The sequence below is a fragment of the Crocuta crocuta genome, unplaced genomic scaffold (genome assembly GCF_008692635.1).
Source record: "Crocuta crocuta isolate KB4526 unplaced genomic scaffold, BGI_CrCroc_1.0 scaffold35, whole genome shotgun sequence".
NCBI classification, from domain to species: domain Eukaryota; kingdom Metazoa; phylum Chordata; class Mammalia; order Carnivora; family Hyaenidae; genus Crocuta; species Crocuta crocuta.
Genome location: NW_027530625.1, coordinates 2,316,765 through 2,337,363, shown reverse-complemented (window position 1 = coordinate 2,337,363; position 20,599 = coordinate 2,316,765). Strand labels below are relative to the sequence as shown.

Below are 20,599 nucleotides of genomic sequence, written 5' to 3'. Positions count from 1 at the left end.
TGTGTGTGTAAATAATATGTCAGGACACGATACATGTTAACATCAATACAAGCTTTTTAAATGTAAGTTTCTGTTGTTTAGATAGAGTATAAATCAACTTAGTTGTATGATTTTAAATAAATTTCATCTATGAATGTTCGCTCTTTTTCTAAGTACAACACATTCACTGCTTGGGCCATTATTGGCTCTAAAATTCCTCTAGCTGAGAGAAAGCAATCTGGTTATAAAGGAGACTGGACTTTTCTGAAACTGCATTTCTAATAGTATTTTATAAAAAATGTTGTAACTGTTCATATTCAAGAATGAGGAAGGGAAGGCAGAAAGGGAGATGTTTCAAATTATGTGTATAATAGCTAACAGTTCTCCAAGCCATATGTTGGTGCTGTCATTGACCTTAGTTGTAGATGATTTATATTAGAAAAACTTATGTTTGGGGTACCTGGGGTGACTTCGTCAGTTAAGTGTCCAACTCTAGATTTCAGCTCAAGTCATGATCTCACAGTTCATGAGTTCGAGCCCTGCATCAGGCTGTACAGTGACAGTGAAGAGCCTGCTTGGGATTCTCTCTTTCCCTCTCTCTCAAAGTAGATAAACTTAAAAAAAAAAAAAAAAACCTGTATTATTAAAAAAGAAAAGAAAAATTTGTATTTAAAACATATTGGGGTTTGATGATGTTGCTCATTGACACATCATTTTATATATTTATGTTTACATTTACATTAATATTTTTACACATACACACATTGTCCAGTAAGCTATGGAAAAGAGAGCATGCACAAAATTGTGACCTTTCCTTAAGCACTGGCTCCCAAACGCATGTTGCTGGACTTCAGCCTTTGGGTGCTGTAGGTCTTCTGTGGGCCAGTGAATCCATATATTTAACAAGCGCCCCATCTGATTCTATGCAAAGTACAGAGGAAGCATAAAGAATAGTAAAAGGGGAGCCTCTGCCTATTATCTGCAATATTAAGGTGTGGCTTGAAATATTAAAAATCTCTAAAATAGATACATATCTTAAAAGACTCATTGAAATACAAATCTGGTTGTGTTATTACATCTTGTTTTCAGAACATTTTCTTAGAAGGAGCTTTTAAATACTAAGCAAGCACCTAAATGCTGACTTGTGGGATTTTCCTGTTGTGTGTTTTCTCCATCTGTATATCTGTAGACTTCTCTTTAGCTTGAATATTCCTGAATAATAATTGTCTCTGAACATTTTTCCGGATAAAACTGCTAACCTGTCTGTCCCAGTAAAGAGATGTGTTTTGTCTTTTGCTGAGTTAATCTTTGTTTTTTGCTCAGTGCCGTAATGAAAAGGAGACGTGAGCAGACCAAACTGAACAGTAAGGCTTCTGAGACTCAGCCAGTTTAGTTGTACAGTTACTCATCGTTACCATTGTTGTTGTTTTCCCAGCCTTCATCCTGGAGACCTCTATCCTTTCACGAGGAAGCCTCTGTTTATCATCGTGGATTCATCCAACAGTGTTGCGTACAAGGTGAGTTCCGCCAGCGCCACTGTGCAAGTTAGACATCATGGCGCCAGCCCAAGGTAACCAGTCTTCACATGCGCCTTTTCATTTTGCTTTATTTCTTTTTTTTAAAATTTTAGCAGTTTGTATTTAGTCTTTCTTTTCTTTTGAGGTTGTGCATGCTAGTCAGGATCTGGTGCTATGAATAGAAACAAGAAGAAAACGCATGAATGGACACTCAGTGGAAAATAATAAATCCTCCTGCAGGAAAAAAATTCAAGATTTCCAAGGTCTCTGGTGGGAGGTTTATTTTTGTTATATAACCCAGAGTAATTTTCTTTCATAGGAGTAAGAGTATATAGGAAAATTTTATTTTCTAGTTTGCAAACTTTCCCGTTTTCCACACTGAGCTGCTATAGTTTAAATGAAATTTCTATCCCATCTACATAGTCACAGTCTGAATATCCACAAAAGTTGTTTTAGATGCACTTAATTTTGTTTTTTAATTCGTGACAGTAAATAAAAAAAGATGGCCTGAATGCTAAAGTAAGTAACAGGGATCTAAAGTGAAAAGCCTTTGGTTTTATATTTTGCTCTTAAAGCGGTGGGTTTCAGTGACTACAAAGAATGCCCATAGTGAAACACTTTAAAGTTGGATATTAGAATTCAAACTACAGTAATTTATAGGAAAATGAAAACAGAATCTTCGGAGTCCTTTGTATGTGGTTGGAATATTTCATTAATCAACAATATATTCAAAAATAGGCTAGGAACACAGATCTGCCAATTAAAACTCTTTCCATTGTGGGTGTTCGTATAATTGGAGAAGCAAATATTAGAAGATTTATTTGAGGAGAATAAGGGAAATAAATGTCTGCTATAGCCAAGAGATGACCCCAAGCATGTGTTTCCCATCTCATTTTTATGTTTACTTTCACCTTTTAGAGTTAGTGTCTGAATGTCAAGAGTATCCAATCCACCCTACATTTTTCAGGCTATATCCTGCTACCCATTTTGTCAAGTTTCACAACTTCCGATATTTAGGAAAATTAGCTGTCTACTTTATTGAATCGTGTGTGTTGTTGCTTTTAATCTTTTTGAGGGGTGTGGGAAGCTGCTGAAGGAAAGAAAAAGCTTCTTCGCTACCTCATTTAAATCTATAAAACCAGAGGAGTCCAGGAAGCATTCTATGACCTTGTTAATGACAAGGAATCATTTGCTACAATTTAATGATGTGATATATGTTGATGTACCAGGTCCAGTGTCTTACTGAATATGATCTGGCAATCATTTAGAGTATTTTAGCAATCTATTAATTTCCCTCAATTTGATTGGATAATATTTGATACCCCCTTTTATAATCTCAGGAATATCATTCATGTATATGTCTGCTATTTCAAAGTGCTGTTTGGATACAGAATGGGTATTGAATGCTGATTTTTAAAAACACCACTGTGCATAGTTGGAAATGTATCTCCCTAATTATATATCATGATTTAATTCGGGATTTCAATATTCTGAAGCCCAGGATGACAGTGGACTAATAGAAAGCTTTTCTTGTTCATTTGTTTGCTCTTGATGGCACATGCAGTATCACTCCTTTAAAAAATTAAATTGTCCAGAACATACTTATCTTCACATGCATTAGGCAAGTCAGAGCATGGCAAAGACCAATTTGGTCTTTTTAAAAATTAGTGCTATTCGGTGCCTCTAAATCAAGTATGCAGTTGTCTGTGTTAACATATGAAAGTGTCTGATATTTACTTTTCCCACAAAGCATGTGTGAAAAGTCTTAAATTACCATCTAACATTTCTAGTGAAAAAGAACTGTGTGACTGATGTAATGGATCAACTTTACTGTGTATGTTTCATGTATATGAATGTTCCGTGAACATGTTTGCTAATGTCTCTTCATATAAATATAAACATTTCATGTATACTTCTTCATTTAAATATTACTTTTTTTATTTTTATGAGAATTAAGCTCCTCCATAGAGTTTAAAACTGTTGTTCTCAACTCTTTCTGTGTATCAGAAACATTCGAGTCCTTCCCAAAACCATTAGTACCTGGGCCCCAGTGCCTGTGATTCTGCATCGCTTGCCTGCGGCAGGTCTCAGGTGTCAGTACAATTGCAGTGTGTTGTCAGGGTGGGGACAACTCCGCAAGTTCTTGTGGGTGTTACCAGAAACGGCAGTTCCCATACCCCTGCCAAACGCCTATTTGCCTTTTCCCAGAGGCCGCCAGTTACATTTTTTGTAGCTGAATATTTGTCTAAATAACATGCTCATAATGATATTTCTCGATTCGTCATTTTTAGGCCTTATGTAGTGATGTCCCATTGAAGAAGAGAAATTCAGCTCTCTCCTCTTCCGATCCCCAGCTCACATTTATACCTTTTACCTCCTTTTCTCCCCACAGTAGACTTCTATCATGATTTTGGTTCGCTGAATATTTAATACTTATATTATGATGACTGTCAAATGCATTTAACAGTTAAGCGATAGAGTTCTTGCCCATGCAACTTCCTGTTTTTCCTGGAGCAAATAATTATGTAACTTTGTTCCTTGTTTTTGTCTGAATGTCACACTGATTCAACCCCAGTCTGCTCACCAGTCACCTACGTCTTCTTAGAGGTTGTTCACATTCATCTGTCTCTTCGTTGTCTCTTTGTGCTGAATTATCCCTCAGAGCCTCCGAAGAACCCTCATCCCAGAAGTTCGTGTCATTGTTACCCTGACAGTCCGTTCTTTGTCCTCTGTTTCCTGAGTCCTGTGTCCGCCTCTTGGACTCACTCTCCTGTCCTCTCTCACGTTGGTGCAGCATCTTCAGGAGCAGCTCCCTAGAAAGGCTGAGCGGGAGGTAAAATATCTGCGGTCTTGCACTCCTTCAATTGTTCTTTAATTTTACTCTCACCTTTTCATGACGGTTTTGGTAGAGATTAGAAATTATTTCCCTTCAGAATTTGGAAGGATTATCTATTGCTTTCTAGCTTCCAGTGTTTCTTAAGAAGTAGAAAGGCATTCTCATTCTGGATTCTGACCTGTTTTCAGTCTCCGGAAACGTATAGGATCGTCAGTTTGTCCCTGGTGTTTTTCAGCTTCCTAACAATGTGCCCTGTTCTGGGCTTACTTCATGGTGCATGGCACGGACTTCCTGAGTTTTGTCAATGTGGAAACTCTGCCCATTTACTTGAGTTGTTCCATTGATCTCCCCTCCCCATTTTCTCTGTTCTGTCTTTTGAGAATTTCTGTCATTCCTATATTGGACTTTCTAGTCTGGTCCTCTGTTTTCTTGGCCTTCATTTTCCATATTTTGCTCCTTTTGCTCTTTAGGAGATTCCCTTGCCTTTATCTTCTAACCTGTGAGATTTCTTGTTTTCTAGATGTTTCTTCCATAAAGAAATAGATGTATGTGTATGTATATACAACAAATATGCATACACGTATGTAATCGCCTTGGTTTTTATCTTGTTTGAAGTATCTTCTCTTACCTTTGAAAATATCACTTGGTCGTTTAAAAAATCTCTCCTTGCATGCTATCTTTTCCCTCCATGTTGATTTGTTTCTCTTTGGTTTTGTCTATGTGTTTCATATTAGAGACTTTCTTCAGAGTATCATGCTTGCTTGTCTGCTCAGGTTTAAGAGAGGAAGCTAGCACGGTGATTGGAATCTCTGAGGTTGTGGACAGGGCTTGTCACACTGACATGCTCAGTGTGATAATCTAGCTGGATCATTTAGCTGGGTAACTTCTCATGTCAGTATCTTCAGGTCTTTCTTCATGGTCTGCTCATATTCACCAGAGCAGGCTGACCCTTCTGCCTGGAATGTAAGGATCTGATTTTCAGTACCCTGCTTTGTTTCTCCTAAAGTCTGTATGTGTGTTTATATTTGTATATACATATATCTTTATGTCTCCATTGCCTTACAGTTAAAATATTCTTAATAATGCATATTGAATGATTAAATGTAGGTGAGCACTATTATCTTTATTTTGTAGTTGAGGAAACTTTGCCTTTGGAGGTTAGGTATTTTGCCTAATTGATTCCACCAGTCTTTGTTATTCCAAAGTGCAAGCTCTCTTCATCTTTAGGAAAAGAGGAGTTTTGCATGCCAGTCATTTGAGAGGACAGTGATTGAAACACCAAGATATACGTGGGAAGTATGGCCCAAACTTCCACTCTCAAATCATCATTAGGGAATGGGCAGGTTGAAGTGGCCTTTTATCTGCAGTCAGGTAGTACTAGTGGGAGTGAAATAAAATCCCTCCGTCATTTTGGGCAACACGTCTTTCAGTTCTGCTTTCTTTTCTTAGGAAGAAGAAAATCCTTTGAGTATTTAAATATTTGTGACAGAGCTGGATCTCTGCCAGTGAACATAACTTACACATTTGTCAAAACAGTCATATTTATATAAACAGCCCCATCCTAACGTATTTGACTGATGGGTGCAGATTGGCACAGTCTGTTAAGGCATTCACCTTCCTAACCAGAGCATGGGAGAGCTCCTCTGCCAGCTAGCTGCACTCATTCCATTTCTTTTTTGCTACTTTGAAAGACCATCTCTTTGTTCTTGGCGTTCTGTAGTTATACTGTGATATATCCAGGTGGTGTTTCTTTATAACTTACTGGGATTTGTTGGACTTCTTGAATTGGTACATTGGAGTTTTTCATCAATGCTGGAAAATTCCTAGCCATTATCTCTTCAAATATTTGCTGTCCCCTAGCTTCTCTCTCATCTCCTTCTGGAACTCTGATTATATTTGTATATTGCTTAGCCTAGCGTTTGCACTGTGCCTTCCACATCTCTTGGTTTCTCTTCTACATTTTCCATCTTTTTGTGTATCTGGTTGAGATGTGGGTAATTTCTTCTGATCTTCCAATTAACAACTTCTTACTTTAGCTATGATTAATTTGTGTTTAAACCCATTTGTTGAGTTTTATATTGGTTGTGTTTCATTTCTAGATGTTCTGTTTACTTTTTTTTCAAATAATCCATTGCCTTTTTTTCTATTTTATTTTTAAAGTTTTTATTTATTTTATGAGAGAGAAAGCACGCAAGAGCAGGGAAGGGGAGAGAGAGGGAGACAGAGGATCTGAAGTGAGCTCTGCACTGACAGGAGAGAGCCTGATGTGGGGCTTAAACTCATGAGCCATGAAATCATGACCTGAGCCAAAGTTGGACACTTAACCAAGGCCACCCAGGTGCCCCTCCATTTCCTTTTTTATAGTTTCTATAGTTTCTTCCTTTTTTATAGTTTTTATAGTTTCTTCCTTTCTGTTTTCAGGTGTGTTCTTTATTTCTTTAAACTTAATAAGCATACTCATTTTACTATTTCTTATCTAGCTGATAATGGTTATACCTGAAATCTGCTTTTGCTGCTGAAAGTTACCCTTTGGTGCTTTTGTATTCTTATATGCTTGATGACCTTTGGCTGGTTTCTTCTCATTTATCCTTAAAACTCTTTGTGGGAAATTCACTGAGGCCTGAAATGAAGATACTTTTCATCCAGAGAGGGTCTGCATTTGCTTTGGCTAAATACCTGGAGGCACTTCCACGCCATGACCATGTTTTTAGGATTACCTCCATGTATGACTTTGGGCTGCACACATGTGAAGGGGGTAGCTTAGAGTTAGAACCCTCAGGCACTGTTGTATTTTGTTTGTTTGTCTCTGCTCTGTTTGGCACTGAGAAACTTCCTTGCAGGCCCCTTGAGGAGTAGTCATGGGGGAAGGATGGTAAAGTTTGGTTTAGGTTCATCCTTACACTTATGCCGTAGCCCTTTAGGATTCCAATTTAACAGGGCCGCTTTCCTGTTAGACTCCTGTCTTAGGGAGACCCTGAGCTCTGACTTGTGTCCTCTTCTCTGGATAGGACCTTTAAAAACTAAATTCACATTGTTCGATTGCCTCAGGGCAAAGGAGGTCTGGAGTCAACTTATTTTCTCAGTTTCTTCTACGGGTTTTTCCACATTTCTGTGACTTCTTATCACTGGAGTGCCTTGGACTCTGTCTTTGTTCCTCTTCTTTTCCAGCTGTAACTCACTCCCTTGATGCCCTTATTTAATGTTTGAGGTTTTTTTGTTTTGTTTTGTTTTTTGTTTTAATTTAAGTAATCTCTCCACTCACTGTGGGTCTCGAACTCACAACCCCAAGATCAAGAGTCTCATGCTCCACCTGCTGAGCCAGCCAGATGCCCCGAGGCCCTTATTTAGTTTCATGACTTTAATTATAATCTCTGTGCTGACGATTTCTAAATTCCTGCCTCCAGTCCAGACCTCTCTCTGTTACTCTCGACTTAATCTACCTATTCCATATCTTATTGGTAATTCTAATAAAGATCACAAATTTCACACGCCCAAGACAGAATCCCTAAGATCTCTTCCTACTCCAGCTTTCCCTAGATCAGTTAATGCCTGTTATTACACTTTTATAGTTGCCACAGCCCAAGTCCTTGGTTTCATACTTGCCTCCTCCTTCCCTCACATCCCACATCCATTTCAGGAACTCATTTTGGCTGTAGATGATCCACCCAGAATCGTCACATGTCCACTGCCATCACCCTGACCCATGCCACTGGCGTCTTGCCCCTGAATTATTGTAGGAGCTTCCTTAACAAGTCTTCCTCCTTCTGTCCTTGCTTCCTTACAGAGTGTGTCTATAAGTCAGAGCACATCACTTCTCTACTCAAAATTTCCAGAAGCTCCTCATCTCACTCGGAGTGAAGGCTTCATGTGATCTTCCCTCACATGCCTCCTCGCTCCCCTCAGATGCATCTCTGATCTTTTCTCTTGACAGTCTCCCATTCACTCAGTTCTCTTCAGCCGCATTACCTCGCTGTTCCTCTAACTTACCTGGTGGTCTGCTGCTTTGGATCTTCATGTCTATTCCCCCCGCCTTGAATCCTCTTCCAATGACACCCACTTTGTTCTTCACATGTTTGATACATTGAAGCCTCTCAGTAGGATCTTCCCTAATTGCCCTATTTTTTAAATTATTTTTTTAAAAGAATTTTTTATTTTTGGGCGAGCACAAGCAGGGGAGGGCGACAGAGGATCTGAAGTGAGCTCTGCACTGACAGCAGCAAGCCCAGTGTGGGGCTTGAGCTCATGAACCGCAAGATCATGACCGGATGCTCAACTGACTGAGCCATCCAGGTGCCCCCCCAATTGCCCTATTTAATATCATATGCCGGTGTGCCTGAGTGGCTCAGTTGGTTGAGCGTCTGACTTTGGCTCAGGTCCTGGTCTTGCAGCTCATGAGTCCAAGCCCCACAGCAGGCTCGCTGATGCCAGCCTGTCAGCACAGAGCCTGCTTCAGATTCTCAGCCCTTCCCCTGCTTGTGCTCTCCCAAAAAATAAACAAATATTTTTTAAAAATAAGATAAAAAATAAAATCATATGCTTCCCTTGCATTCTTATTTCACCTCTCTTACTTAATTTTTTCTTAATTATCATGACAGCTTCTTTATAGTGCCATCCACCATTCTAAGCACTTTAAAAATATATTTTTTTAAGTGTTTATTTTTGAGAGAGAGAGAGCAGGGGAGGGACAGAGAGAGAAGGGGACAGAAGATCCAAAGCAGCCTCTGTGCGGACAGCAGACAGCCAATGCGGGCAGTGCTTGGACTCAAATTGTGAGATCATGACCTAAACCAAAGTCGATGCCTAACAGACTGAGCCACCCACGTGCCCCAGCACTTTATAAATATGAACACGTTTAATGTGCAACAACCCAATGTGTTACTTTTATTATTCCTATTTTACTGATCAGAAAACCATGGCACAGAAAGATTCTGTAATTTATTTTTTTATCTTTGAGAGACAGAGACAGAGCGTGAGCAGGGAAGGGGCAGAGAGAGAAGGAGACAAAGAATTCGAAACTGGCTCCAGGCTCTGAGCTGGCTGTCAGCACAGAGCCTGACGCAGGGCTCGAACCCTCGAACCGTGAGATCATGACCTGAGCCGGACGCTCAGCTGACTGAACCACTCAGGCGCCCCAAGATTCAGTAATTCAGTAATTTGTCTGAGGACACACACACAATTAATAAATGGCTGAGTTGGGATCTAAACAATCTGATTGTGAAGTCTGTGCAGCTAACCATACTCTGCTGTCTCTCCATACGTAGCACTAACCACCTTCTATGATACTACATAACATCTTTGTTTACTGTGGGTCTCTACCTGCCACCTCCACCCCCGTCTAAATGCCAGCTCCAAGAAAACAGAGTTTAAAGAAAAAAATCTGTTTTGTTTACCTCTGTCTTCTAGCACCTAGAACAGTGTCTAGTCGGTAGATTTAAAGAGTATTTGTTAAAGAAAAGAGATCTTTAAAAAGGACAGTATGTACTATTTTAAAGTGACAAAGATGTTTTAAAGTATCAGTTAAATATCGGGGCGCCTGGGTGGCTTAGTCGGTTAAGCGTCCGACTTTCGCTTGGGTCATGATCTCGCGGTTCGTGGGTTCGGGCCCCGCGTCGGGCTCTGTGCTGACTGCCAGCTCAGAGCCTGGAGCCTGTTTCAGTCTGTGGCTCCCTCTCTCTCTGACCCTCCCCTGCTCACGCTGTCTCTCTCTCTCTCCTAGAAATAAATAAAACATTAAAAAAAGAAAATAAATAAAGTATCAGTTAAATATATAAATTTATGGGAGAAAAAACTCTATTGTCTATAAGAAGTTAATCAGAGGGGTGTCTGGGTGGTTCTGTCTGTTGAACGTCTGACTCTTGATTTCGGCTCAGGTCATGATCTCACGGTTTTGAGATCCAGCCCCGCATCAGGCACTGCACTGAGCATGGAGTCAGCTTGGATTGTCTTACTCTCCCTCTGTCTCTCTCTGCCTCTCCTCTGCTCTTGTTCTCTCTCTAAAATAAATAAATAAGCTTAAAAAAAAAGAAATCAGAAAAATATAATCATAGGGTGTGAAATAGAGGAAAATGATCAAAGTTATCTTTTTCCCACAAGAAAATCTAACCCTTTGGGGTTTACCAGTAAATACTTTTTTTTTAAGTTTTAAATTTATTTTAGTAATCTCTACACCTCGTGTGGGGCTAAAACTCACAACGTTAAAATCAGGAGTGGGGCGCCTGGGTGGCTCAGTCGGTTAAGCATCCGACATCGGCGCAGGTCATGATCTCACGGTTCGAGCCCCGCATCGGGCTCTGTGCTGACAACGAGCTCAGAGCCTGGAGCCTGCTTCAGATTCTGTATCTCCCTCTCTCTCTGAACCTCCCCTGCTCTTGCTGTCTCTCTCTCTCAGAAATAAATAAAAACATTAAAAAAAAATTTTTTTTTAAATCAAGAGTAACATGCTCCTCCAACTGAGCCAGTCAGGTGCCCCACCAGTAAATACTTCTGTTTGTTATTTTTATTTCAATTATTTTTGAAATATTTGTGAAAATCAATCATTATTATATACTATGCCGAAAGGATAAATAAGAAAAACCACATAGCTTATCTCAGGAGTCATTTTATGAAATCTAATAAAATTTGGTACTCATTCTTTTTTTATTTATTTTATTTTTATTTTTGAGAGAGAGATAAGGACAGCATGAGCAGCGGAGGGTCAGAGAGAGAGGGAGACACAGAATCTGAAGCAGGCTCCAGGCTCTGAGCTAGCTGTCAGCACAGAGCCCAATGCAGGGCTCGAATCCACGAACTGTGACATCATGACCTAAGCTGAAGTCGGACGCTTAACTGACTGAGCCACCCAGGCGCCCCTCGGTACTCATTCTTAATGGAAAAGAAAACTGAGCTTATGATAAAAAGCCTCTATGTGAAGTAGCCAATTTTGGACTTTGAGTGAGAAACATTAAAAGTGTTCTTAGTTAAAATAAGCAAGAAAAAGAGAATGCCTGCTATCATTTTTGTGATTGATCTTGTTTTAGTCCTGACCAGAATTGTTTAACATTCCCCAAATAAAACAATGAAAAAGGTTGTCCAGACTAATAAGAGGTGTAAATATTGAAGGGAAAGAAATAAAAATCCTTAATTATAGATGATACAATTTATATTTAGAAAATCCTAAGGAATCACACAAAAAACTTAATATGCATATAGATTCAACAAAGTAGTTAGATATGAGATGAATATGCAAAAATAAATAGCAGTGTTAATATATGAGCTATAGCAAGTTAAAATGTCTTCAATGTATGTTCTATATATATATACACTTGCCATAATTTTTCTTAAACATAATAGCATTAAATCATATAATCCCTACAGGGGAGCAATTATGAGACATCCCCAAAAACTTGCAAATAAAGAAAATAAGATAATCCTAAGGGAGTTAAACTATAAGATTAGTTACCAAATGGGTTGGAACCAGAAACAGGTGAGGTATCCTTAAAGAAACAGTTTTCCAGGCCTAAAATTTCAGTATAATCTGATCGAAGGGAATCAGAGGTCCCCAGGATCACCCTGAGGCTCAGCAGTTCCCAAGGACTAATAAATCTCAGCCTATAGTCACACTCAGTACTGAGATTTATCACAGTAAAAGGATACAGAGCAAGATCTCAAAAGAAAACGGCACATGCATTAAGAAAAACAGGCACAAACTTCTAAGACCCCTCTCCAGTGATGTCACCCTGGATGCCCTCAATTTCTCTAGCAACAAGTGAGACAATGTCTACCACGAAAGCCCACTAGGGACTCGGTGCCCAGGGTTTTTATTGGGGACTCACTGTGTAAACACCCTCACACATATCAAAAATGCCATTCTCCTAGAAGGAAAGCAGGTGCTCAGCATAAACATCATGTTTACACAGTCTAGACAAATGGAGCTGGTCTTCTCAGTTCTGCTAATGGTGGGAACCCTCCCCAAATCTAAGTCCCCAGAAGCCAGCCTGTGACCAACTTTGTAAGCACCCTTTCAAAGGATTGCAGTGAGGCTTTAACAAAACAAAACAAAAAAAGAAAGGCTGAGTCTTTGCACATAGTATTTAAAGAAAAAAAGAAGAAAAAGGTTGGTCAACAGGAGAAGCAAAGAGAAAGGAGACCTTGGGACACAAATAACAGCCATGTGCATAACACGATCCAAGATCAAGAGCATCATGGCCAAGGACCCAGCAGGCCATGTCTGCAGTGTGGTTAAATGTCTCCAGCTTCCTTATCTGAAGAATGCTCCTTAATATCATTCATCTTACTCCCTCTGTTTTGATTTCAGGAAATTGCTGATTTATTTGTGTAATTTTTTATATTGATAGTATATTCACAAAGTCCCAAAATCAAAAATTTCAATAAGACTTTATTATGATATCTCTTTAGTCCTCCCACTCCCAGTTCACTCAGTTACCTTCTCTCTCTATGGGTAATTACTATTATCTGTTTCTTGTTTATCCTTCTAGGAGTTTTTTAAAAATGTGTATATAAGCCAAAACAAATACAGTCTTTAGTCCTCTTGACCATATAAATAGTACTAACATACTATACACAAAGTCTCTATAGCTTACTTTGTTTTCACTTAATAAGAAATGTTGGAGATCTTTTCATATCCCTTCATAAAGAACTTCTTTGTTCTTTTTTTTTATAGCTGCATAGTATTCCATTGTATGGTTATGCCATAATTTATTTTACCAAACCCTTGTTGCTTGTTGTTTGGTTGTTTCTAGTCCTTTACTATTGCTAACAGTATTGCAAGGAGTAACTAGGACTTAAAGTTATTATAGGTTTGAGAATGTATTAGTAGCATAAGTGTTTAGTTGTGGAATTGCTGTGTTAACGGAATATACATTTGAATTTAATAGATACTGCCAATTTGTCTTCTAAGGAGATTGTACCAGTTTATACTCCTACCATCTACGTATGAGTATTTGTTTTCCTGTATTCTTGCCAGTAGCGTATATTCTCAAACATTGGGAAATTTTGCTAAACTGGTAGGTTAAAAATGATATTGTAGTATAGTTTTGATTTTATTTCTCTTATTAGCAGCAAGGTTGAGCTTCTTTTCATGTTTTTAAGCCAGTTGTATTCCTTTTTCTGTGAATTCTCTGTGATCTTCCACCCATTTTTCTATTGGATCAGTGGTCTTTTACTTATGGATTCGGAGAAGCTCTTTCTGTATTAAGGAGATTAATCTTTGTAATGTGCCTTGCAGATATTTTCCCCATTTCATCATTTTGCTTTTGATTTAGTTTATGCTGTATTTTACTATGCACAAGCCTTTGGTTTTGTAACTGGGTTTATTAATCTTGTTTTAAGTTTATTTTATTTTTTAGTAATCTGTATGCCTAACGGGCTCAAATTCATATCCCCAAGATCAAGTGTCACATGCTCTTCCAACTGAGCCAGCCAGGTGCCCCTAGGTTTATTAATCTTAATCATAGTAGTTAGGAACATCTTCTAAATTATAAAAACCTCACCATTTTAAGAAAGCTCATTATGCCTAGTGGTTATACATGGATGGCAGTCTCTTCAGCTGTTACTGATGTTTCTGCATCTATGAGTAAAAGGGCCCTATCTGTACACTTACGATGTGCTTCGAAAAACTACTGAGTCTTTAATGAAACTTTTAAATTCTCTTATGTTACAGAATTTCACAAACTTATTTGGACAGCCGCTAGTCTGCTTGCTTTCTCCTACAGCGTATCCAAAGGCTTTACAAGGTACGTTATCATTACCTGTCCTATCAGTAGGTTGCAGAGAACTACTGTGTATATTTTGAATAATACTGATCTCTGTCTTCCCAACCTATAGTGATCACATGTGGCTTTATAGTATTTAATGTGGCAGCTGTCAGTCTGAAATACACCTAGCAGTCTTGCCAACAACTAGACTTCTTTATTGTGCTACCATTCGTTCTTGAGATAAATCTAAAAGAAATGATAAATCGCCCCTGAGAAAAATGTGGTTTTTTGGTCCCTTACTGTTGGGGAATTCATGATTTGTGAATATTAAAATTCATTTTGCAGGTGTTCTGTTCTGTTCTGTTCTGGTGTGCCTGTCATCATTCATATAGTATGATTTCCTGTATCTCTGGCTACCTAATTTAGGCATCTTTTAAGACCGTAAGATTTTTGGTCTAGAAAACCTCTCGGCCTCTGCCTAAGAGTTAGGAGAACCAAACTGGCACAAACTTAAGGGTTTCTTTTATTCACATTTTTACCTCGTTATATTTTTTAAATAAAAGAACCTCTTTTCAGCGTGCCAGGGAGACAGTGTGTCAGTGTTTTGGCAGTTTCTCAGGTGGCTGAGAAATGAAAGACTTTGTCTTTTATAATTTATCCTTGATAAACAACACGTAAAATCTAATTCTAACTCCCAGTCATTAAGCTAGGTGAAAACTAAAAAAACCTAATACTGTTTTAGCAGTACTTGTCACTGTTTCACTATCTCCCTGACTGTGAATAGTGCTGATGTCTCTCTGTGGGAGATGGCATTTTACTGCTACTTCCCAGCCAGAAGTCCTGTCTGCTGACATAGTTTGACACAGGAAGTGATTGATGGTCAGCATTTGAAAGCCTGAGAGAAGCTGGAGACTTTTCACCGTTGTTTTAAGGTAAGTTTTGCTATTTAACAGGGAAAAACATGTAGAAATATTAATTAAGCTCATGTATCCAAAAGCCAAATTACTAAGGGATAGAACTTACCTTCAAACAACGGTAAAATTCTCCTGCTTTGAGGACTTTGTTAACGTGTTTGCTGTCATTTCTGGAGAAATGTAACCTCTTCCAGTTATTTAAGAGTGCTTTTTCCTATTATTTTTGTCTTATCAAGATGCAGCTCTATTTAAAATTGCATGATCTAATGTGTTAATACCAAGATTATTTAGTCCAAAAGGCTTTATTGCGTCAAGGGTAAGAACACCAGACTCTGGAGGCGAACTGAATTTAAATCCCGACTCAACCACTTACTTGCCTTGTGACCTTGGGAAGTTACTTAGCCGTTCTGTGCCTCAGTCTCTTTCCTATCCAATGGAGATAATAATAGTACATCCTTGTTAAAGAATTCTGGGTATATAGGAAGTGTTCAGTATGTACTATCATTTTTTTTAACTATCATTATTCTTAATGCTTTTTATTATGCTTAATTGTAGTCTATGTGCTTAACAGTTTTTAGCTTAGTTTCATATCTTTGTGCTAGAAAGCTTAGACTTTCAGTCTCTCAAATTTGGCCTATCTGGGCACAAAACTAGCAGATACCTAAGTATTTGGAAGGTCTAATTAGATTACTGCCCCTCTCGTGTCTAACATGTATAGTTCTGGGTGCCTGGGTGGCTCAGTCGGTTAAGCATCTGACTTCAGCTCAGTTTCATGATCTCATGGTTCGCGAGTTCGAACCCCGCATCGTGCTCTTTGCTGACAGTTCAGAGCCTGGAGCCTGCTTCAGATTCTGTGTCTCCCTCTCTCTCTGCCGGCCCTCGGTCATGCTCTGTCTCTCAAAAATAAACCTTAAAAAATTTTTTTAATAATAAAGTGTACAGTTCTCTCTTTAGCCATGAGTTACATGATTTATTCAATAAATCTTTACTCAGCACTTATATACAAGGTGCCCTGCTGGGCACTGGGGATAACACACATGTAGAGGAACTCCTAACTGGCCCTTGCAGGTGAAGAAAGTGGATAAAAAGATGTTAAAGTGGAGTTGATGGATATATTGATTTATATGGGGCTGGTTCTAGCAGAGCAATAATGGCATGTGAGCCCCGACATAAGAGCTCTGTGATGGTAGCTTATGGAACTTTTTTTTTTTTTTAAGATTTTGCTTTTAAGTAATCTCTACACGCAACGTGGGGCTCGAACTTCTAGCCTTGAGATCAAGAGTCACATGCTCTACTGACTGAGCCAGCCAGGCACCCCAGGTTGTGGAACATTTAGAGAAATTAAAGTACTTCCTGCTAGCAGAATGGTAGGGTGTGGGATTGTGTGACTGAATCATGAAAAACCTTTTAGGACTTGTGAAGAGATTTAAATGGAGGACAGTGGGATACCGTCAAAAGATTGTGAAGAGCAGAGCAGCCTGTTCTGTTAATCTTGTGGAGAATGAATTGGAGAGGAACATTGATGGAAATAGGGAGATGGTGGTGGCTGGAGCTAGGACACCACTTCGAAAGAGACTAAGCCCAGAGAGCCGACAGGGTTTGTTGATGGACTGGATAGGAGGGAATAATGGGGGAGGCATGGATGGACTTCCAGGTTTCTGGCTGAGCTGCTGGTAGAAATGATGGTATTGGATGAAAAGCAAATTTGTCGAGAACATAAGGGGGAAGAATTTGCTTTCAATTTCTGACATGCCAGGTTGGAGGTTACCTATGAGAGTTGGGTTGAATATTGTAGTCTTGAGCAACTTTGTTTAATAGAAAGATAATGCAATTCACTTGTAATTTTAAGTTTTCTAGTAGCCACATTTCAAAAAAAGTAGAAAGAAATGGGTGAAATTAACAATAATATGTCTTTCTGTACTGAGGCTTTGAAATCCCACATATATTTTATACTTCACGGTGCATCTCAGTTTGGACACATTTTAAATGTCCAGTAGCTACAGCAAGACAATGCATTTCTAGACCTAAGGAGCTCAGTCTAGGCTGCAGATAAGAGAATTGGGAATTAGTAGGCATATAAGTGATAACATAGTAGGTGTATGGGAGTAGGTAGGATCGGCAATGTGTAGGGTGAAAGATAGAAAATACTGATATTTAAGGGGTAAGCAGAGAAAGAGCAACTAATTAAGGGGAATGAAAAGATCTCCAATTCTAGTACTCAGAATTCTATCATGAACTGCCCATATACTTGCCATATTTGGATGAAATTTATTAGTTGGAATGAAAAAGGCAAATGAATGTGTTCCTTTCCCATTTCTCTTAAGTTTATACTAGGCTCTATTGTAAGTTTGTTTGGCAGAAAGTAGGGTACCTGGGATGTTTTTGTAGTTCCGTGCAGAATCTACTTTGTTGAATTATGATTTAATGATATAAATTTAATTTAATACATTGTCACTATATTAAATTATTCCTCAAAATGCATCTCTTATTTTTTTTTTTGCAAAACTGTTGTCTCTATATATAACATGTTTGTTATTACAGATCAATCTCAACGAGGTAGCCTCTTCACTCTCTTTTTGAACAATCCTCTAATGGCCTTCCTATTTGTCTCTGGATTGTCAAGCATGCGCAGAAGCCTATGGGAAAAGTGTCAAGAATATCTTCGAAAAATCAACCGCGATATTGCCCAGCTACTGACCCATTCACGTTCAATAGGTACCCTACTAATCTAACTGCACACTTAACATACTATAATGTTTTTTAAGTTGTTGAAATTGTTTGAATTTTTAAAGGTATTTGTTGAAGGCAGGAAAGTTGAGAAGGTTTTCCTGAACTTTCTTCCCCTGGAAATGTGTTTTCCTTTTAAGCCTCTTTTTACTGTCATCTTTCTCCTCTTTGCAGATCAGGCATTTCTCCAGTTTTTTGGAGATGAGTTTCTTCGCTTGCTTCTCACAAGATTTATCTTTTGTTCAGCCACCATGAGGATGCACAAGATTTTTCGGGTAGGCAAAGAATATTATTAAAGACCAATTTTACCATTTTAGGTATTTAAGAATCATGTATTATATTTTATTAAATGTATTACATTAAATAAGATTTGAATAGATCCAAAATCATATTTACAAATTAATATGTAACATATAATGATGACCAATATAAGATACATCTGAATACTCAACATCCAGATTAAGAAATAGAACATTTTCATTACCTTTTAGGCCCTTCCCAGATCCTCTCTCTCTCTCTCAAATGAAATTAAAATCCTGAATTTTATACTTCTCATTCACCTTTCTTTATGATTTTGCTACATGTGTCTGTATTCCTGCATAACATACAGATGGATGCACATTGTATGTATTCTTCTACAGCTGGCTCTTTTTTCACCTACTGTTTTATTTGTGAGATTGAGCCAAGTTGATGACAACTGTAGCTTTCATTCATTTGTTTTCACTGCCCTATAGGATTCCATTGTTTGACTGTTTCTCATCCATTCTACTGATGATGAACATTTAGGTTATTTCCAGGTTTTTTATTGTTATAAACAATGCCATTGTGACATCTTCTATCAGTTACCTGGTACACACATGTACTTTCTGTGGGGAATTACTACAGTAGGCTGTGAGGTCAGATGATGTAAGCATCTTCAACTTTCCTAGGTAATGCCAGACGGTTTTGCAGAGTGGTTGTATCAGTTACACTCAGCAGCAGGGTGTAAGGCTTACTGTTGCTCTGGTCCTCTCCAGCTCTTGTTGCAGTCTTCCTTCATCATCGTGTGTATCTAATGGATATAAAATCTTTACTTTTTATTTCTGAGATTGCTTTGAGATTGAGCAACTTTCATGTATTGTTCTGTGTTCTTGTTTGTGAAAGAGTGTGTTCAAATCTTTGGTCCATTTTGCTCTTAAGTGTTTTTTTTTTTCTTCTTTCCTGCAAATTCATGGAAATACATAACACTGTTCATTAAGTTTTCAAAAAGTTTAGCCATTACACTTTTCATTTCTATAAGTAACATTTGGTTCTTTTTCAGATATGCCTAAATATTTTTAAGTGTCTTGTAACTTTTAGTTTTAAAATATGTTGATGTTTTTTTCCATTTTATTATGGTGATTTTAAACATGAAAAAATTGAATGGTGAATATTCATTTATATACACTAGCTAGATTCTACAGCTAAGCATTTTGGTATATTTCCTTTGGAATATTTGTCCACTTACTGGTTTCTCTTTCCATTCATCAGTTTATCTCATTTTTTGATGTGGTTTGAAATAAATGATCGACATCAATAGCCTTTAACCCTCAACACATCATCATGCATATATATATATTCTTTTTTTAAGTTTTAAAGGTTTTTTTTATTTACTTTGAGAGAGAGCAAACGGGAGAGGCAGAGAGACAGAGAGAGAGAGAATCCCAAGCAGGTTCCACACTGTCAGCGAAGAATCAAATGTGGGGCTCAAACTCATGAACCGTGAGATCATGATCTGAGCCAAAATCAAGAGTCAGAGAGTCAGACGGTTAATTGACCGAGCCACCCAGGTGCCAGTCTCTTTCTCTCTCTCTCTCTCTCTCTCTCTCTCTCTCTCTATATATATATATATATACACACACACACACACACACACACACATATATTTTTTTTTTAATGTTTATTCATTTGGGGGGAGAGAGGAAGAGAGAAATGCAAGTGGGGGAAGAGCAGAGAGAGAGGTGGGGGTGGGGCGACACAGAATTCAAAGCAGATTCCAGGCTCCAAGCTGTCAGCACAGAGCCTGACGAGGGGCTTGAACCCACAAACCATGACACCATGACCTGAGCTGAATGAAGTTGGACACTTAACTGACTGACCCACCCAGGTGCCCCTATTCTTTTTTTAATGTAAAGTTTGTATACATTGAAGTGCACAAAACTTGTACCGTGAGGTGCATTTCGACAAATTCATATACCTATGAATAACTCAAACCAATCAAGTTATACAACATAGCACCATTCCAGAGAATTCTCCCCACGCCCTTTTCCAATCAGTCCAGTACCCATTACCCCAGAGGCAAGCTATTTTTACTATTTTCACTCTAGCTTAGTTTTACCTATTCACAAAGTTGAAATATACAGTATGGACTCTTTTGTGTAAACCTTCTTTGACCAAGCATGTTGTTCTTGAGATTAATCTGTGTTTCATGCATAAGTAGCTCATTCCTCTTTATTACTGAGTGATAGTCCGTGGTCTGAATATACCACAGTTTATTTAGGCCTTCTCCTTTTGATGAACATCTGGGCAGTTTTAAAGTTTTGACTACTATAAATAACGTGGCTGTGAACATTCTTGTATGAGTCTGCTCAGACATATGTTTTGAATTTTCTTGGTCAGAGGGTATGTATGTGTTTCCTTTTGTAAGAAACTGCCGGACTTCTTCGTTTGTACCATTTTATATTTCCAGCAACAGTATATATAAAAGTTTCTTTATATCCTTGCCAGCATTTGGTGTTTCCAGTCTTAAATCTCAACCATTTTTGTGGCTTTATAGTGTTTTCTCATTGTACTTTCAATTTGCATTTCACTAAATAATGTGATATTAGACATCTTTTCATGTACTTATCAGCTATATTTTTTTGCATTCAGTGGCTTGCCTTTTTCTTAACAGTGGCTTTTGAAGACTAACCAATT

General features: G+C 38.3%; 1 protein-coding gene across 1 annotated transcript in view; it reads left to right on the top strand.

Moving 5' to 3' along the window:
- The window catches only part of SCAI (suppressor of cancer cell invasion), a 137,043-nt gene that overhangs the window by 106,542 nt on the left and 9,902 nt on the right, over positions 1-20,599 (top strand). Inside the window, exons 14-17 of the mRNA XM_077768492.1 lie at positions 1,415-1,496; positions 13,991-14,063; positions 17,480-17,653; positions 17,840-17,940. Of these exons, the coding sequence (XP_077624618.1) occupies positions 1,415-1,496; positions 13,991-14,063; positions 17,480-17,653; positions 17,840-17,940 (430 nt within the window). The remainder of the gene's footprint in view (positions 1-1,414; positions 1,497-13,990; positions 14,064-17,479; positions 17,654-17,839; positions 17,941-20,599) is intronic.